The following is a 17,319-nucleotide window of genomic DNA, read 5'->3' as shown; positions in this document are numbered from 1 at the left end:
AGCTCTGTCTACACTGCCCTCTCCACCTCTTGTGTACTTGGCTAAATCCCAAAACCAAGACTCAGATCAGATTCCTGGATCAGTGATGGCTTCTCTGCTGGTCTGTGTAAACTCTTCCCGAACTCCAGCAGCAGACCCTACTTACAGAATTCAATTAGTAATCAGTTCTGTTCTGTTTTGTAAATCCCTTCTATCTCAAATTTACACAATTATGGTTATTCAACTTTTAGTTATTTTGTGATTTGCCCCCAAAGCTGGACTGCAAACTCCTTGAGGACAGAGACAACCTTTGGCCACTCTTTTTATCCCCTAACAAGTGCATAGTCCAGTGTTTGCACACAGTGAGTGCTCAATAAACAGATGCTGATTTATTAGTGTGGATCCTTGGGGCAAGGGAAAATCTAACAAAAAGTGTTTGAAGAATATCATGCCATGAATATTACCCAGTAACTCCCTCTCGAGACAACACAGAGAGAAAATCATTCAGAAAAAGAAATATTTTTTCCTCTAAGAACTGGAACCTGAGAAAATTCACGATGAGCTGATTAACTGATCAGCAGGCTTCTGAGGCCGCCCTTCCTGTTCCATCCACCATGGCTGGGACTTGGGGAAGCAAAGGCCAGGAATCAAACTGGCAGTACTTTTGGTATTTGTAACTTGAATACTTCTGTGGTCAGACTATGTATCAGGTCCTCAAAGCATTCAAGACCCAGCTTTTAGAAACTTGAGAGGTAATGAAAGGAATAAATGTGGGTCCAGGGAGAGGAAGGCACAAATGGAAGGAGGGTCTTAGGAAGCAAGATTTCCTGAACATGTTTTAAGGATTCCTTGTCACTCACAGGGAATCAGGGAACATGTGTAGCAAAACATCTGTCAATTCCTGCCTGTCCTTGTGCTGCCAAAGATAATGTCTCCCACGGTAGTTTCAGGCCTATCCTAACCCTTGGTCAGTTAGCACCAAGTCTGGTACACTAAGAAACCCCTTCCTACAACCAAATGGGGCCCAGGAATATTTGTTCCTTTAAGTCCATTGACTGGGGATCAACAGTGTCCTGTCACCCCACTCAGTTGTCCCAGGGGCCTGACCTCAAGTCTGAATCCTCCCACAAATCAGTCTGCATATTGTAACCACTCCACCCCCAGCATCTGCCTGGTCCTCGTCCTCAGAGTCTGGGCCTCTCTTCCAGTTCTCCTCATCACAGCCCAGCAGACCCTTCTGACTTTTGACCCAGAAACACAAAAACATTCAGAACCATTCATTCACAAAACAAATATTTATTGAGCACCCACCCAATGCCAGGCATCCAGTAGTAAATAAGTCAGACACAATCACTGTCCAGAGGGAGACTACCGTCTCAGGGAACACAGACATTAGACAAAATTGCCAAATAACTTATTAATTATGCAACAAAAGTGACCTCAACTTCTTTAGCCATCCGAGTCACTCTTTCCTCTACTATCCAAAGAAAGGGTCACATAATTCTGAGAATTCTAGGGAGATGCTAACACATAACACAAATTCGTTCTCGTTGCTGCTCGTCCTCAAACAAGCCTAGCTTTTTGTTAACCATTTCTCCATGCTGCACCCATCTCTCCAGCCTATTTTGGCCCCAAACAGAAACAAACAGTCCTCCTTCTGTTCTCCAAAGAACAAAACACATAACTGTTGAGTTTAAGAAATTTTACTACACGGGAAAATTACAACCTAAAAATAAATAATAGCTTTGACTGCCCTCAGAATCCACCCAACATCATAGCATCTTCCTGCGGCCGTTTCCCTCCTTAGCTCTAAGCTTTCACCAGGTTGCTGGATCCTCCTTGTAACCAGTGAGGAGTCCTCCCTCTTGTGAACTCACTTCTCTCACCCTACCCCATGAAGATAGCCTTTCCCAGGGTAGCAACCCACGCTGGCCTATCCGCCTTGGGATTCATTTACTCACTGCTACTTGCCATACATCAGCCTGCAGGCATTCATTCATTTATTCATTCTGGAAATATTTACTGAGCACTTATTTTGCACCAGGCAATGTGCTAGGTGAGAACAAACAAGACAGCAGCAAATAAGACAGACAAGAACCTGCCTTCATGGAAGAGACAAACAATAGACAAGTAAACTAGAATCTAAATCTGACAATTACAGATTTCGATGCTTTCTGTGAAATATTAAAAACAGATACTATGATAGATGGGGGTCTCGGGATGTTGGAAGTGCCACTTTAAAAAAATGGATAAGAGGAGTCTCTCCGAGGAGATGATCCTTGAGATGAACCTGAAAGATTTAGAGCTGGACTTCCCAAGGCAGGCTCAACATGCATTTAAGGTGCCAGCAAAGTAGAGGAACCACAATTTCTTTTGAAAATTTTTATATCTAATATTTTTTAAAGACATAGAAGTAGACACCTTGGGCAAAATTAGAATTCTGTACGTCCCTCCTACACATATTTCAAAGTTTAATATTGTTTTCATTTTGATTTACATGGGCAAGGTGGAGGCTCGATCTTTTCATGAATTAGGACCTCTAAAGTCTTACTCAAGGCCCAGGAGATATCAGAAAGCGACGTTCCAGGCAGAGGAAGAGCAGGTGCAGAGGTTCTGAGGCAGAAAGAGCTTGGCCTCTTCTAGGGAAGGAAGGGGGTGAGAGCCTTGTGATTGAGGTGGGCTGACAGGGGCAGACAGAGGCCTGGTCTTGTAGAGGGAGTGGTTCTCAAAGCTGGTTATGTAGGAGAATTCCCTGGAAATTTTTTCTTTAAATTTCTGATGCCTAGGCCTTACCCCAAGAGACTGAACTCATCTGGGGTGGGATTGTGAGAACTGGTATTTTTGAAAGTTCCTCAGGTGATTCCAATGTGCAGCCAAGATGAAGAACCAGTGTCATGGGTCTTTGGTCAGAGAGACAGAGAAGTGAATGGTAAAGAATATGGACCCTGAAACCAGACTATTTGGTTTTGAATCCCATCTCTGCCACTGACTAGCTGTGTGATCTGAGGCATGTTACTTAAGCATTCTGTTCCTCAGTTTCCCCATGTGGAAGATGGAGGTAATAGTTTACCCACCTCAGAGGGTCGTTTGAGAGATTAACAAGTGAATACATATAAAGGTCCTGGAAAGCACATGTTAAGGATGCCATGACTTTTAGCTTTGACCACACGCTGTGAGCGATAATGTCAGCTTGGACTAGGTTGGAGGCAGTGGAGATGGAGAGAAGTAGATGGGGTCAAATTATATACTTGGAAATAGAACAAAGAGGACTTGCTGAAAAACTGGTTGAGAGACATAAGGAAAAGAAGGGAATAAAAGATGGTTTCCATGTTTGGAACTTTAGCAATTGGATAGAAAGTAATACCGTTCGCCAAGATGGGGAAGACCAGGAGAGGAACAAGTTTTGAAGAAAAAAAATCAAGAATTTCATCTTGCATGTATTAAGTTAAAGCTACCCTGTTGGATATCCAAGAAGAGATACCTATTAGACAGCTTAACATGGAAGCCTAGAGCTGAAGACAGACAAGCAAATTTCAGAGTCATTAGCATACAAGAGCTGTGCTGTCCAATATGGTAGCCACTGCTACACCTATGGGGTTAATTTACATTTAGATAAGTTAAAATTAAATATAATTAAAAATTCAGTTCATCAGTCACTTTAGCTAAATTTCAAGAACTCAACTGACACAAGTATCTCATGACTACCATACTGGACAGCGCAGATACAGAACGTTTCCATCACTGCAGAAAGTTCTACAGGAGAGCACTGAGTCTCAACGCATGGAACTGTAGGAAATCATCTAAGAAGTGGTTCACAATTCTGGTTACACATTAGAATCACCCAAGAGGGGTCGGCCCGGTGGCACAACAGTTAAGTTCACACGTTCCGCTTCTTGGCAGCCCAGGGTTCACCGGTTCGGATACCGGGTGTGGACATAGCACAGCTTGGCAAAAGTCACGCTGTGGTAGGCGTCCCACATATAAAGTAGAGGAAGATGGGAATGGATGTTAGCTCAGGGCCAGTCTTCCTCAGCAAAAAGAGGAGGATTGACAGTAGTCAGCTCAGGGCTAGTCTTCCTCAAAAAAAAAGAATCACCCCAGGAATTCAGAGTCAGTTCATCTTGGGGAACTCCTAGGCAACGGTAGTTTTTAAAACTTCCAGAATGATTGTAAAGTGGAGCCAGGGCTGAGAACCACTGATCTAGGGAAATAATGTAGGTATAAGGAGGGATCATGGTAGGGCCCTGGGGTACCCCCAAATTAAGGGCAGTGATTTTCAAGCTTGGCTGTACACTGGAATCACCTTTAGAGCTTTAAATATTACTGATGTCTGGGTCCTACTTGGAAAGATTTCTGATTTAATTGGTGTAGAGTGCAGCCTAGTCTTCAGAAGTTTTGAAAGCTCCGCAGTGATTCTAATGTGCATTCAAGGTCAAGAACCACTGATTGATAGAGGAGAAAGATCTAACAAAGGAGTCTCTAGAAGAAACTAATATGGTAGGATGAAAAGTGGGAGAGTGCACTGTTGAAGCAAAGAGAAAAAGTGTTTCCAGAAAGAAGAAATGGCTACGTCTGTTGAATACTAAAATTCAGTTCATTCAATAAACATCCCATTAAATTTTGGTGGAGTAGTGAGAATGGAAACCAGATGGGAGTGGGTAAAAGAGTGAATGGCTGATGAAAAAATAGATACAGTGATTGTAGACAATTGATAGCAAACAGTTTTAGTTATAAAAAGGATCAAAGAATTCTGGCAGCTGCTACATAGGGATTTGAGGTCAAGGAATAGATTTTTTGAAGATACAGATATCAGAGTATGTTTGTATGCTGATGGAATACTGTAATAAAGAAGGAGAAAATGATTACTCAGGAAAGAGGAGGATCTGGCAGGAAGTTGACTTCCTAGCCAAAATCCATACCCTCCTTCCTCCTTGCTTAAAGGTCTTCAGTGTTTTTCAGGTTCTCAGGGCAGTTGTCCTTTCCTCAGCTCACAGATTAGCCTAAGCCAGTGGTTCTCAAACTTTAGCATGCAACAGAATTATCTAGAGGACTTTCAAAAACGTAGACAGTGAGTCCTGCATGCAGAATTTCTGATTCAGTAGGTTTGGCCTGGGGCTCAGGAAATTGCATTTCTCACAAGTGCTCAGGTGATGTTGCTGCTGCTGGTCCCAGGGAGAAACTTTGAGACCACTGGTCTAAGCTCATGATGATACTCCTTTCCTTCATAAGTAGTCTTAGAGATAAGCATTCAACCCAGTTGTGGCCAATGAAAGCAAGTCTCTGGGGGGATTCTAGGAAAGATATTTTGGGGACAAAAGAAAAAGAATAGCCTCTCTCCTTCCACTGGATGTCGCCATATTGAATACAACCCCTGGGACTGTGGAACCAGATATTGGAACCATAATGTGAGCTAGACTGTAACGTCTCCATGCTGAAGATACCAGAGGAGAAAGATGGAAAGAGCCTGGGTTCTTGATATTATGCTACAGAATTAATCAATCCTGAAATCTCTGTCTTGTGAAATAATATATTTTCCTTATTGTTAAACTCTTTGAAATTCGATTTTCTTACTTGTAGCCTAAAGCAACTTAAGTTATTCATGGACTCCCAAGACCTTAAATAGATGAATCAGGGTGAGATGGAGGGTGAGCTCTATGTAGAAAGAATCAGGGATGCTTCCTCCCTGGGAGTGTGACAGAAGGTGGAGCACATGGGTACTGAGCAGATAGGGTTGGTGGTTGGAAAATGAAGCAGTTCCTGTCTGATTCCTTCTATTTTACCAGAGCATGAACTGTCAGAAAAGAGGAAGATATAGCCTGTTTGGGAAGAGGGAGAAAGTGTGGAAAATCTTTTGAGAAGGTAATAAAAATAACTGAGTTGGAAAACATAACAAACTATAGCCAACTGCCCATTTGAGATTTGTGATTGTAAATTTACAGTCAACCTGGTTGGGTAATTTTCTCCAACAATGATAAACTGCTTGGGTGTAGATTGATACAGAGCAGGTAGCTGACTCCAGCCATGGGTAAGTCTTCCTGGGTAAATATGAAGAAACAGAGAAGGGCAAGGGAGCACAAGGCGTCTGCAAGGAAGTGCTTATGATAATGGACCATAGAATCTAAGGCAGATTCTCCCCACCCTGGTTAGTCTTTCCAGTCCTCAGCAAGTTTTGAATGGGTCTTCTCTTGTCATCCCAGCAGGAGCTCCTAGCATGCTGCTAGTATTAATTTTTAATTACTACATAGCAAATTACAACAACATTAATAGCTTAAAAGAACATCCATTTATTAGCTCACACTTCTGTAGGTCAGACGTCTGGGCACAGCAGCTCTGGGCTTATAAGGCTAATATCAAAGCATCCGGTGGGCTGAGTTCTCCTCTGGAGCTTGGAGTCTTCTTTCCAGCTGATGCAGTTGCAGAATAATTCAGTTCCTTATTGTTGTAAAAAGCAAATAAAATCAAGAGATATTTAAGACGCAGAATGACAAGTCTTGGTGATTGTTTACATATGAGAGGTGTCAGAGAGAGAGGAGTCAAGGATGGCTCCCAGGCTTAGGACCCGAGCTACTAGGTAGACGGTGAAGCCTAGACTAAAAAAGATGGTGGTGCAAGTTTATGGGGTAGAAATATTGAATTTGGCTATAAACATGGTAAGTTTGATACCTGCAAGATATCCAAATGAGGATGTAGAATAGGCCGGGGGAAATACAGGTCTAGAGTTCAATTTGTATGTCATCTGCATAGAGGCAGTAATGGAAACCTTGGGAGTAAACTAAATCACTGAAAGAGAGCGTACAGAATAAGAAAAGACGGTCCAGGACTAAGTCCAGAGAAATGCTGACATTTAGAGGTTGGATAAAAAGCAAAAGTGAGAAAAACAATGGAGTGTCCACAATAGAGTAGGAGGAAAACTAGGAGAATAAGATATCTTGGAAGTCAAAGAGAAAGTGTTCCTAGAAGAAGGAAGCAGTCAACAGCTCCTAGGCATGGCATGTGCAGTTGATCGTTTACATAATTGTTCAATATCTGGTTCTTCCCTACTACTTCCTATCTCCTGCCATCCTTTATGCTCTACCACCAATCTTGCCTAACTTCTCTTATACCATGCTATGCTTTCTCATGCATCCTCCCCTTTTTATATGCTGTCCTCTTTCATTCCAGGCTTCCCCAACCCTGAAGCCCTACTCCCTCCCAGAGTCACCTGGTGAACGCTATCCATCCTTTAATATGCTAAGCTGCTCAGGGATCATCCACTCTTAGGTCTTCTTTGACCACCTCCTTCCCAAATTGAATCAATATATTTCTCATTCTATTCTGTTTACCTGATATATATTCCTATTAGTGTGCTTATCCTAGTACACTGTAATAACTTATTTACATATCTATGTCCTCTACCTGACTGTAAGTTTTTGAGGGTAAGGATAATTTTGTATTCTGCTTTCTGTAACTATACTTAACACAGTATAGTTTACATGGCTGGCTTCAATGAATGTTTTTGCACCTTATTGCTGCCTACATGTCACCTAGGGAATGTGAATGTCCTGGACTGGGCTAAAGGACCATGGGAATTGCTGAGATGGAGCAGGGAGCAAAGACAACTGAGCAATAACTGAATCAATAACATTTATTGATTGCATCATTTGAGCCAGACTGTTCAGCCCTTGATTGTGCTCTAGGTCATGCAGACTTCCCCACACCCCATTTGATAGGTGCTCATCAACCTCACTATACAGATGGGGAAATGGAGGCTAGAGAACTTAAGTCGCTTGTCCAAAGTCAGACCCTGACCCTGAATAAACCCAAGCTTGTTCAACTCCGGAGCCCTATATTCTTAAGTCTAGCTCACATTTGAGCCTGGGGAAGTTCTTTATGCTCATTCAAACTCGTAAAGTACAGTACTACAATACAGAAGGGGTATGAGGGCAGCAGAGTGTGCATGGTTACCCCAGCCCCCCAGCACATCCTGCATGCCCCAGCAGCTAGTGGCTCTGCTTGGCCAGAAGCCATGAGGGACAAAAGCAAAATGTCTATGAAGGGTCTGTTCCTCATAGTGTGGATTTGTCAAGGCCCTGGGTCCTAGCAGCCGTTTGGAGGGGTGCCCAAGAGTGAACCAATAGCTGCAATGTCAGACACTAAGTTGGGAGTGGAAGTGAAAGGTGAGGAAGCCAGAATGCAGGGAACTAGGCCAAGTTGCCAGGTCTTGGGCAATTTCAGTCCTAAGGCTCTCAGCCAAGGACAAGCCACTGTGCCTAAAATAATCTCCCACGAGAGCTATAACTCATCATTTTGCAATCTCTATCCCAGTACTGACTTTTGGGCCAATGCAACTAGTATTAATGGGCCCCTATTAAATGTTAGCACCATGAAAGGTACAAAAATCTGGTCTTCCACAGAGACAGGGCGAGCCCACAGGAAACAATGAGAGAGCTGTAGAAAACAGCAGACAATGCAGGGCCAACCTGTGCAGTATGAGCCACAAAGGCAGCTGAAATTCACAGAAAGGAGAGATTAGGGTGTACTGGCATGGGCAGTGGTGGCTTCTTGGAGCAAATGAACTGAAGGGAGAAAGACAGAGTAGAAAGAGAACAGCATTTCAAGGAGGAAGAAGAGTATAAGCAAAAGTGAGGCAGCAACAATCCAAATAAATTGTTTCTTGGGCTATGAGAAACCCATCTGTGAGCACAGGGTTCTTGCTGGAGAAGAATGGGATAGAAAGTTAGACGAGTAGGAAAGATCAGATCAGAGAGGTCCTGGATTCCAAGAACATTGGTCAAGTAAATTCAACACGCAGGATCCAGGAGTTCATCATGTGGGCAACCAGAAATTTGGGCTTTAAACAGGCAATAAAGAATAAAAATTTAATTTTAGAAAGATTTATTTGTGGTAGCATTTGAGATGGATTAGAGAGGAGAATGCTAAAGGCAAAAGAACTGTCCAAAAAAAAAAACCCTGAATGCTTCTTTGAGCATCCACTAAAAGTCTGACTACATGCAAACAATAGTCATGCTCCCTCCCCAGCCAGGTGTCATAGTCCAATGGGGGAGACATTCATTAATCTCATAGTTACATATTAAGAACCTACTATATGCCAAGGATCTTACTGGGCCCTGGGGACACAGGGAAAAACAAAACAAAGTCTCAGCCCTCATGGCTCATCCTCCAATGAGTATGGAAGATAATACAAAAGCAAACGAATAATCATATCAATATAAAGTCAGGTACTGAGTGCCATGAAGAAAAATAAAGCAGGGCATTAGGTAGAGAATGATGAGACTCTTCAAGGAAGCCCTCTCCAAGAAAACGCCACAATATTTCAAACCCAGAGAACAGGTGAAATGGAGATGCCACTGCTAGCAATAAGGATATTGAGAAGGTGACCTAGTTTGTACAGAGAAAGTGGGGAGTCTTGTTGTAAGAAGTGTGTCAAGCTTGTGATGAAAGAAGGATATCTGCACAGAAAGGTCTAGACTCTAGAATGCTAATCCACAAGATCAGAGGAAGATAAAGTTTAGACACGTAAATTTTAAACTCTTCCATTGATATTTGAGGAATAAGAAACCTTCTTTCCGAAACTAATTTACATGAAATGAAAGTAACTAAAGGACTGGAAAAAAAGGGAGTGTAAGATATTCGAAAAGTTTTATCATATCTCCTATGATGATGCCCTCCCTCCAGACTCCCAGAATTCCAGGGGTGGGCAGTGACTTTGCTTGGCAGCAAGTAGCTGGTGACGAAATAATAGTACTAATAACTGAGGCTCATACACAACCAACCATCCAAAGAGCTCTGTCCCCTGTTCCTTCAAACCCCAAGACACAGTGGTCGCCACAGCTCCATCCCTACTCGGCACTAACCCCTTCGACTACCTGTTGCCCCTCCGTGATTGCTTCCTCTGCAGATGGCTCTGGGTGTTTTAAGGTTTAGTAGAAAAAGATTTGGAAAGCAAAATAAACAAATTTTAACTAGCCTTCCCTGCCTTCCTAGGAATGGCAAGAAATAAATGTTGGGATAGACTCAAGGGTCGGGTGACCAACTGTTCCAGTTTGCCGAGTTTCAGCACCATAAGTCCTGCATTTCTGGGAAACCCCTTAGCCCTAGGCAAACTGGGACAGTTGGTCACCCTATGACTGATCTGACCTTCATAGCTATAACCTGTGTCTGACCTGCATGATGCAACACAAGGCTTTACATCTCTAAAGTGACATCAGTGTGCTTAAAGCACGTGCTTAGTTTCCCAAGCCCTACCTAACCCCCTACCCTGGAAGCTGGGTTCTCTTCCCCATCCAGACAGAGGAGCTGTGCCAGAAATTCCTCAGCACGGGGTGACCCTGGGTTCCTCAGCTTTCTATTCCCACCATCTCCCACTCAGCTCCAGCTATCACCTGAACCAGGAACATCAAATCCACCAGCAACTCCAATCCAGGCCAGTTGCTGACCTTTCTGTCCAACCCTGGACAGCAAGCTAGTGTGGCCGGGGGAGGGTCAAGGTCAGATTATCAAAGACTGAATGAGGGGAACTCATCTGAGGTGGTGATGTGCTGTACCACAGCAAATCACAAGAAAGGGGAACCCCAGGTAAATTACAGCCTACTGACCGTGGAAGACGTGTGGTTTGCGTCTTTGAGTTACAGAAACACCGGAAATGATTACCAACAAGTCAATTTCGGAGTTTTGGGTCCCAGTCTGGACTGGCTCACCTTCAAAGCAGAAACCAGGAGAAAGCTCTGACCTTAGGGCGCACATCATATGCTCTTCCAGCAGCCACAATGTTTGGAACATTCACAGATCTTGAGAAAACTCACAAACCATCTCTGCCACTTATTACAGACCTCTCCAAAATTATAAACAAGGTTCACAGAAAATGCCAAGACTGATATTAATCTCAGCTTGCTCCCTTATTACAGAATTTTCCTGCCTGACAAGGTTAAAAGAATAATAGGCAGGAAACACAATCCTCCAGGAATAATCTCTATTTGGCCCCTTGTCATCTTGACTGCTTTTATACAAACTAAAACACAGAATTTTAAATCAGCTATTCAGGTAACTTTGCCCAGTCTGCACACACAGATCCCTACTAAGAGCCAGAGCAAAGGGTGCTTGTTATTGCTGCCTCTTTTAACTGAGTTGTCTTGGAAATTGCCTCACACGCCAAAGACAGATTACTGTTAAAATTTCCAATGACTCAAAATTTGATCCTTGAAGCAGCCCCCTCCCCGTCCCTCCCTGCAGGGCTCAGCCCAGCTGACCATGGCAGGCTGTTGCAAGATTGCATCACTGACCTTTGCAGTCTTCTGGCTAGTCTGATTTCCCGCTCCTCCCCCTGCCCTCTTCTTCTCCCTGCTTTAAGCCCTTTGGCCTATCTGTCTCTCCTCTTCCCTTACTTGCCAACTCTGGTCTATGGATAACCAAAACTATTCCACCTCCCCAAAGGGATGATGTTTAATCCCAGTCACAATCAATCCTACTCTCCTCACGCTTCCAAGAGCACCCTCCACTCTTTAGCTTCTTACACAAACTGTCAACTCTCACCCTTCTGCCTTAAACTCTCAACTGTTTCTATGATAAAGCTGAGCTGGCACCATGGAATTGCACCCACAGATCCAGGGAAGTGGCAAACAATTATGGAGGAGAGCATGAAATATTTGCATTCCAAACCAGCAAATTTTACTAACAGCCCCCCTTCCATCCTCCCCAGCCCCCAACTTCACTTCTCAGATGCGAGTGGAGACAATTTGGATTTAATGGCAGTTCCCTGGTATGCAGAAGTGCATATACATACACCTGCAGGCACAGAGACTGACATCACACACACACACATACCCACATCTCTGTGCACAGAAGGGCACCTTCAAAGAATCGTTATCTATCAAGTGACCCTAGCAATGCAAGCACCAGTGAATAAAACCAGTCAGGCCGGAAAGAAACAGTAAGCACAGTATTATGCAGAGCCTGGAGACCTGTTCTGTTGCTTTCCCAGATCCCTCCCCCTCGCCTTCTCCCCTCCGAACCTCACACATGTGGGAAGATGACAACTCATCTGAATAAAAACTAAAGATTTTTCAGTTAGGTAGAACCCCCAGATGTCCTCATCAGGGGTCCTTCTCAGGGTGTCCTGGACGAGGGGAGCTGTGTGCCCACCCACACCACTCAGCGTCATGTCGGAAATGTAGACGGATACTTCTCCGGGCTTCGGGTCCTGACCCTTGCGAGCACCCGGAGTGGGACCTAGCCGTCCAGGCCTGCTCTGCCGCCCCGCCCCCGCAGCGATCTCCCCGTCCCGGGACCCTGAGCTCACACGGCCCGGGCGTGCACAGCTCGTGGCCGCCTCCCCCTCCTCCCCCTCCTCCCCCTCCGCCCCCTTGCTCTTCCTCCTTTCTTTGGCCGGGGCTGCCCTGGCCCCAGCCAAGGGAACCCAGGAGGCGGGTCTCGTAGAAAAGATATAAGCGGCCCCGGGACGCTGACAAGCTGCCAGCTGCGGAGTCTCCATCTGGAAGAGCCGCGGCTCCCGAGGAGGAGAACGCAGAGCCTGGCCCGACCGACGGACGCGCCGACCGCCGCTGCGCCGCCGCCCCCAGCTCGCGCTGCCTCCTGCTCGCGCCGAAGCACGAAGGTGAGCCGGGTGGCGCGGGCACGGGGGCGCGCGGGGGCACCCCCAAGACAGCTGAGTGAGGGGTGTTCGGGAAAGCTGGAGCTGTCCTTCAGTGGCTAAACGTCCCCCTTTCCTGCTCCGCTCCTCCTGCAGGTCACTCCCGCCCCGGACAGCCTAGAGAGCCCAGAACCGAGATGGAAACGGTCCAGGAGCTGATTCCTCTGGCCAAGGAGATGATGGCCCAGAAGCCCAACCGGAAGCTGTTAAAGCTGTACGTGCTGGGCAGCGTCCTGGCTTTCCTCGGTGTGGTGCTAGGCCTGGTGGAGACTGTGTGCAGCCCCTTCACGGCCTCCAGCCGCCTGCGGGAGGAGGAGGCAGCTGTGGCCGAGCTGCAGGCCGCCCGTGAGCGAAAGGCCCTCCAGACACAAGCCCTGCTGGAGAAAGGCAAGCAGCAGGAGGCCATCCTCCGCAACCGGCAGCATGGCTCCTAAGAACCTGGGGAGACCAGCAGAGGGAGGGGGAGAGAGAGACTGAGCTAGGGACAGAGACAGAGAGAGAGGGCAAGCGAGCGCAGGTCAGGCTCAAGTGGGAGACAGCAGGAGTCCTGTGCTGTTTGGACTTCCTTCTGAGAAGCCACTGACTTCTAGAACTGAACTACCACACAGATCCACGAAAGGAGTTTGGGGTTGAGTTTTGCTGCTGTGAGACACTACAGAAAGATATGTCCAAAACTATGTATCTTTAAGCTATCTGAGTGCATCTACCATTTTGCACTGGGGCAGAGGGAGGGGAATGCTTTTTATATTAATATTATTATTGTTATTATTATTATTATTACAATGACCACCATTTTGCATTTTGAAATAAAAAACGTTTTATACTGTATCTCAGTATCTGATTCAGGCATGGTGCCCTGGAGTGGGCAGCAGGGAGGGTGGGCATGCTGGTGAAGGGGGCCTTACTTGAGCACTGTGGAGAGAGCAGCTTCCTGAAGGTCAGGCAACACTTACTTCACTGCTGGGGACTCAGATATTCATATGACATGCTTATAAGTCTCTTCAGGATTTATTTTTGTTTCATGTTAGGGGTAGGAAGAGAGAAATTTTTTTTTTAAGTCCCACCAGACTTAGCATTTTTAAGATCAGAAGATATATCAACTTCTGAGCTAGAGTATGTGAATGGGAGATAATGAGTAATTCTAGGGCAGAACACCCATTTGCCATCTCACACCTGTGTAGCAGAGGCCCCTATGGCTGGGACCCCTTTCTTCCTAACTGTATTTTAGCGAAAGAAGGAGAAAGAAAGAAAAATAAAAGGAAGAAAGCAAAAGGGAAAACTAGCTAGCCGGTAGGAAGAGGGAAGGCAAGCTCCCAGGAACACCTAATTGATGTCTAACTCTATGCAGCTTCTTCCCCCATGAACTCAAATCATAGTAAGAAGCTCTAGGTTAGAGGGAGAAAAGACTGGTTGTCACAGACCTCTTCCTCCAGAGGCAGAGCTTGCTCTGTGGTAATAACTAATTCAGTGGCTCTACAGGGCTCAGCAAAGGAAATTTTAAACAATGGCTCCTAGAGAGGTAGTTAGGGTCACGGACCCAATGCCACTCTCCTTGTGATTTTATATGTCTCCTGCCCTAACCAGGTACAGACATTTCACTCTTGTCATTAATGGTGGTGCATTTTTGCCAAACATACCAATGGTCGGTGCCATTGCCTCTGATCAGACTGTGTCCACCACCACTCCCTTCCCACACACACACCCTCCTTCATTTTATTTCTGTCGGCTCAAATCCTATCCGGCATTCCTGGCCCTGATCAAATGCTATCTCTCCCTGATATCTATCCTCACTCCAAACAGAAGAGCGTCCGAATGGGGTGAGATTAAGAGAAAAGCGACATCGTAAAAGGAGGAAAAGGATGTCAGTGGCACCATTGTTCTCCCAGTTTCCAAAAATGGGAAATTCAGCCCTTTATTAAGACATAGCCTCAACTTAAATGTCCAAAAACCTTCTTAAGAATTCATCCAATCTTACTCTTCCAAAATGCCTCTCCTATTCTAGTCATATTCCTCCACCCATTCAGCCATGACCTTGTCCAGCTCCCGACAGCTCAAACCTCCTCCTGCACCTTTTACCACTTTCTCCCCAAACGGTTCCTCTGCTAGACTGTTCTTCCTTCAATACGTTTCACCCTTCCGCTCCTCCACTCAAGAAACGTCAGAGACCAAACTCCCGTGCCAGATTTTTCAGTATGTTCGTGATCAGCTCCCATTCCAGCTTCTCACCTGATTTCTCAGGCTGCCCAGCTTGGGCCCTGGTACCTCCTATTCCCTTTTGGTCTTTTGCATCTTTGTTCTCATTACTTTTGCCACCTGAATGTCCTCCCACCCACATTCTCCACGCCTTCTGAAAACATATACCTCAAATTCTCCAAGAGAGTTATGATTTCAAATAGTCTGCTTATTGTCAAGCTACGTATCAAAATCATATACTCCAATTTTTGGTTTAGAAGGTAATGTCTATTTTTAGGTTTGCCTATCTACAAAAAAATGTCTTTTTTACATATTTGCCTAATATACTTTTATTTTCAAAGTTATGTCTCATACCTATATATGTTCAAACTACCCAACTCAGTCAAGTCCTAGCTATTGAAATCTTCTCTGATCTTCTCATTTCTCTGAATTCTTACAGGTCGTTCAGTCTGGGTCTCATACTGGATCACTCAGTAATGGACCTTTTCTCCAGTTGTTTTACAGAGCAGTATTCTAGGGAGAGGGAGAGAGAGAGCGAGAGGAAGAGAGAGACTGGGGGAGGGGCGGGGGAGAGAGAGAGAAAGGAAGGAAGGAAGGAGAGAAAGAAAGCAAAAAAACTAGGAATCTGGTAGGAAAAGAGGGACGCAAGCTCCCAAGAACCCCTAAATGGATATCTAGCTCTACCCAGTTTCCTCCTCACGAACCTGAATTATAGTAAGAAGCTTTAGCTTAGAAGGAGAAAAGACTGGTTGTCACAGAACTGAGTCCACTTCCTCCAGGGACAGAGTATAATCTTCTCAAGGACCATGTCTTCCCCTTGAGTGTTCACAGAAATTATCAAGTCCTAGACAAACAGTAGGTTTTTAATGAGTGCTTGATTGCTCAATTCATCCATTTATGAAGTTAGAGCAGTGGTTCTCAATGAGAGAGGGAGCAATTTTGTCTCCCCAGGAGACATTTGAAAATGTCTGGAGACATTTCTGGTTATCTAGTAGGGAGGAGAGGTACCACTGCTTGCATCTAGTGAGTAGAAGCCAGGGATGCTATTAAACATCTCATAGCATGCAGGACAGCCGTCCACAACAAAGAATTCTCCAGTCTAAAATGTCAGTAGAACTGAGGTTGAGAAACCCCAGGATAAAGGAAAGTAAAGGAAAGGGGTTTGCTTAATAGTTTCAGAATCAAGATTTTGAGGTAGTCTTGCAAGACTATGCCTAGTTGTGATCAAACACGCTGAGTCCCTCTCCCAACACTGGGACAGAAGTGGTCCTTGGCCCTATCCTGTTTGGCAATTTTATCAGCAACCTAGGAGAAGCGACAGAAGGTGTACTTACCAGCTCTGTTGGTGATGCAGAGCTGAGATTGTCGAGTCAGGATTCAAAACCACTCAACAGGCTGGAACCATGACTGAAGCTAACCGATTGAAACTGAATAGGGAAGAAGATACAGTAAAGAACTGAGGTCCAAAACACCAGTTGCATGACCACAGAATTACAAAGGCCTATTCTAGAAGAAGATAGTGTGAAAAAGACCTAGGTATTTTCACGGATTACAGGCTCAATATAAGTCAACAAGAGCTTGTGACAGGGCTGCTAAAACAAACTAACCCCTCATTAGTAGACATGGAATGTACAGAAAAAGGGAAGAGGAGGTAGTTTTGTTTTCCTTTGCAGTCTGGCAGGTGGAAAACCAAAGAAGTTAAGTCAGACCGCCTGGATTTGCTTGGGTTTGCATTCTGCCGCTAGCTCTAAGACCTTGGACAGGTTACTTATAAACTCTCTGCCTCAAGTTACTTAAGTTCATTCCTCATCTACAAAATAGTTCCTTCCTCATGGGATGATTTTGCAGATGAAAGGAGATAATCCATGTTAAGTGCTTAGAGCAGTGCCTGGCAGATAGTAAGCTTTCAGCCAATGATAGCTCTTGTTATATTTCAAGAGAGATCTTGACAAACAAAAACTTGCCTAGATCAGAGTGACTGGGGCAGATAAAAGTCCAGAAACCCGGGGCTGGCCCCGTGGCCGAGTGGTTAAGTTCGCGCGCTCCGCTGCAGGCGGCCCAGTGTTTCGTTAGTTCGAATCCTGGGCGCAGACATGGCACTGCTCATCAGACCACGCTGAGGCAGCGTCCCACATGCCACAACTAGAAGAACCCACAACGAAGAATACACAACTATGTACCGGGGGTCTTTGGGGAGAAAAAGGAAAAAAAAAAAAAAAGTCCAGAAACCCTGTCACATACAGAACAATCAAATGGATCACTAGAGAACAGAAGATACAATAGCATCACGTAACTATTGTCTCCAAATATTTGAAGGGCTTCTGTACTGGTCCAATAAAGTCCAATAAAATAGTCATTTTATGTGGCTTGAAAACGCAAAATGAGGACTAGCAAGTAGGAGTACAGGAAGCAGATCTTAGTGATTAAGAAATCAGAGTAATTCAAAGCATAATGGGTTGCCTTGTGATGTATAGTAAGCTCCCCATTACTAAAAGCCTGTA

General features: G+C 44.9%; 1 protein-coding gene and 1 long non-coding RNA gene across 2 annotated transcripts in view; one reads left to right on the top strand and one right to left on the bottom strand.

Annotated features, from left to right (window-relative positions):
• Window positions 1–6,243: 6,243 nt before the first annotated feature.
• Window positions 6,244–17,319, bottom strand: part of LOC139078870 (uncharacterized) — a 47,858-nt gene continuing 36,782 nt past the window's right edge. Inside the window, exon 2 of the long non-coding RNA XR_011532030.1 lies at window positions 6,244–6,411. This is a non-coding gene — a long non-coding RNA (uncharacterized lncRNA). The remainder of the gene's footprint in view (window positions 6,412–17,319) is intronic.
• G0S2 (G0/G1 switch 2) lies at window positions 11,970–13,453 on the top strand. Its single transcript, XM_008516563.2, has 2 exons — window positions 11,970–12,589; window positions 12,722–13,453. The coding sequence occupies exon 2, from the start codon at window positions 12,763–12,765 to the stop codon at window positions 13,057–13,059; it is 297 nt and encodes a 98-aa protein (XP_008514785.2). The 5' UTR covers window positions 11,970–12,589; window positions 12,722–12,762; the 3' UTR covers window positions 13,060–13,453.

The sequence above is a fragment of the Equus przewalskii genome, chromosome 23 (assembly GCF_037783145.1).
Source record: "Equus przewalskii isolate Varuska chromosome 23, EquPr2, whole genome shotgun sequence".
In the NCBI taxonomy this organism is placed as follows: domain Eukaryota; kingdom Metazoa; phylum Chordata; class Mammalia; order Perissodactyla; family Equidae; genus Equus; species Equus przewalskii.
The sequence above is the reverse complement of the archived record's forward strand: the minus strand, read 5'-3'. Positions and strand labels throughout refer to the sequence as shown.

What these genes read in the sequence shown, in the direction of transcription:
- G0S2 (XM_008516563.2), top strand. Translation starts at nt 12,763, where the DNA reads ATGGAAACGGTCCAGGAGCTGATTCCTCTGGCCAAGGAGATGATGGCC.